The sequence below is a fragment of the Sinocyclocheilus anshuiensis genome, unplaced genomic scaffold (genome assembly GCF_001515605.1).
Source record: "Sinocyclocheilus anshuiensis isolate Anshui unplaced genomic scaffold, SAMN03320099.WGS_v1.1 scaffold637, whole genome shotgun sequence".
In the NCBI taxonomy this organism is placed as follows: Eukaryota; Metazoa; Chordata; class Actinopteri; order Cypriniformes; family Cyprinidae; genus Sinocyclocheilus; species Sinocyclocheilus anshuiensis.
In genome coordinates this window covers 257,175-259,965 of record NW_015539816.1, presented here as the reverse complement: position 1 = coordinate 259,965, position 2,791 = coordinate 257,175, and the positions used below count along the sequence as shown (strand labels likewise).

At 34.5% G+C, this 2,791-nt stretch overlaps 1 protein-coding gene across 1 annotated transcript in view; it reads right to left on the bottom strand.

The window, feature by feature from the left end:
- The window catches only part of LOC107683978 (intersectin-2-like), a 42,817-nt gene that overhangs the window by 3,032 nt on the left and 36,994 nt on the right, over positions 1-2,791 (bottom strand). The window contains exons 29-33 of the mRNA XM_016480083.1: positions 2,176-2,343; positions 1,837-2,046; positions 1,623-1,744; positions 1,340-1,422; positions 1,170-1,253 (exon numbers count right to left, since the gene is read on the bottom strand). Of these exons, the coding sequence (XP_016335569.1) occupies positions 1,170-1,253; positions 1,340-1,422; positions 1,623-1,744; positions 1,837-2,046; positions 2,176-2,343 (667 nt within the window). The remainder of the gene's footprint in view (positions 1-1,169; positions 1,254-1,339; positions 1,423-1,622; positions 1,745-1,836; positions 2,047-2,175; positions 2,344-2,791) is intronic.

Genomic DNA, 2,791 nt, shown 5'->3' with positions numbered 1-2,791 from the left:
CACCTCTGTTCATCAATTTGCACTGGCTACCAGTAGCTGCTCGTATAAAATTCAAGGCATTAATGTTTGCCTACAAAACCACCACTGGCTCTGCGCCCCTTTACCTAAATTCATTGCTTCAGATTTATGTGCCCTCTAGACGCTTGCATTCTGCAAGTGAACGTCACTTTGTTGTGCCATCCCAAAGAGGCACAAAATCACCTTCTCTGACTTTTACATTAAATGTTCCCTCCTGGTGGAATGACCTGCCCAAATCAATCTGAGCAGCTGAGTCCTTAGCCATCTTCAAGAATCGGCTAAAAACACATCTCTTCCATCTTTATTTGACTAACTCTAGCACTCTATTCTAATTCTATTCTTTAAAAAAAAAAACTTGTCCCTTTTAGATTTGCACTCTATTCTTACTATTCTTTTTGCATTCTCTATTCTTTACTTACTGTTTGTTTTCTTAAAAAAATAATAATAATAATAACACTAGCTTCTCTAATCTTTTTGTATTCTATCTGTTTTCTTTTTATTTATTAAAAAAACCTTTACTGCGTTAAGCTAACTGTTATAGCACTTGCATATCATTGCTCTTTTGTTGATTTGATTGCTTCCATTGTCCTCATTTGTAAGTCGCATTGGATAAAAGTGTCTGCTAAATGACTAAATGTAAATGTAATGTAAATTTACATGTCTTATTTCTAAGAAATATTAAGGTTTAGTGAGGTCTATGCTTAAAATAATGAAAATACTCAGTTTGATATAAATCTCATTCGGTTGTAACAAACTGCAATACATTTGACTTCAAAACTTATTAAAATAAAACATACTATAGATATTTTAATTTTTTTAATACACGGTATATTCTAAAACTTGAAACCTTTACAACTAATCTGCATAAAAAAATGAAAACGCCACTAGATAAAAAGATTGTGCTGTGAAATGTAGCACCATTTTTAAACATTTGAAAATAATCCCTGTTAAAATAACAAAACTAAAACTACAAAAACTGAAACTAGAAAACACAAAAAAATAATGATTAAAGAATGAAAAATACAAACTTAAATTAGTTTTAAAAAAACTTACAAATTAAAACTATAATAACCCCTGAGGTCAATGATTAATGAAGGGACTCTGTGTTTGTGTGAATAGAGCCCAGATTGTTTGTGTGTAGTTTTTCTAACCGTTTGGTTTGCAGGGCTTCAACTCTGTCGCCTCCAGGACCGTTACTAACAGTCGCCCGATTCCACTGTTCTTCTGCGAGCGAGCTAAACACCATACACAGGCTTTTATCAATAAAGCTACATTCAATCACATTGACTTTGACTCTTAATAGTCATCAATAAATCCCAACCTTGGTATGCTTTCTCTCTTTTCAGCTTCCCAGTCTCTATGAAGTGGTCAGATGCTGCCTTGATCTTCTGTACCCATGTAGTCCTAATTTAACAAGAAAATGATCAATACTGTTGTACAACAGATACTCACTGTAATAAATGAGTATTTTTGCTTTATACTCTAAACTGAATGATTTATAGCCTTTATTTTACTTTAAGTTCAGTGGATCATGTGCGTGTATGATTGCAGCTTTAGGCCTTTATCTGAGCATTTTAGCTTGAATGTTAGTATAGTAGGTGTACCTCTCATTAATGGTGTCAGCCTTAAGAGTGTAAACACGATCAATGTGTGAGATGTGAAAAACTGGATCATCACTGGAAGGGTCAGAGGGCATTTTTACCAAGACCTCATTCAGAAACACTGGCTAGAATAAGAGAGACAGAGTGTCAGATAGGGACATTTTACAGAGAGTTTAACAGAACAAGCTCCAGATGGACACCAGTCATGTTGCTTTACCGTTTTATACATCTTGTACTGTGCATTTGAGTTGGGATTGAAGAGTTTGTCAGGCCCAGATGAGAACTGTTTGGAGGTGTAGGTGAGGAGCAGGAAGTCGTTAAACAGGAAGGCCCAAAGCTCCTTGCTGCTCTTGGTCTTATGTAGTTTGCCGCTGTGCAGCAGTTTTCGAGGGCCCAGGCAGTTCGTCAGAGAGTTAAAAACGAGGTGCTAAAATGAGAATATTACACAAAACATTTTCATAGATACCATATCACATAATAAAAGCTGTTGTTTTATACTTAGAGGTCATTATGTAGCACAGGAAGGTCAACAGCAGCTCTCCTGCAGTGATCTCACCTCAATGACTCCATCACACAGCACATGGTTCTGGATCCATTCCAGCCGGTCAGAGTTTTCCTTCTCTCTCACGCCCTCGTTCACCTGTGAGCACAACTCCTCGGCCTGCTCCAGTGCCGCCTGCAGGTTTGCGTGATCTGCATGAGTTGAAGGGGTATTCTCCAGAATCTATACCATCAGATTTCAGAAACGACAAGCAAATGATTTGCCTAAATAAACATCATGTATATTGCTGAATTAAAGAAATGTAAAAATTTTTTACATTTAAAAAATGTTTTAATATTTATTTCATTTTTCATCCTACCACTTATGTTAATACTATTAATACTAATAATAACAATAATAATGCAATATTACTGTATTAATGTTGATAAATTTTGTTATTCCATATAAAGTACACTATTATTTTTGGAAACATTTTACAGTATTTATTGTGTATACGTCTTTTCAGAATTAATTGAAGAATAGAAAGTTTAAAAGAGCATTTATTTGAAAAAAAATGTTGTCTTAACTGTCACCTTTGATAAGTTTAATGTCTTTGCTGATTTAAACTATTCATTTCTTTAAAAAAAAAAATGTTACGAACCCCAAACTTTTGATTTAATTTTGTCAGTAT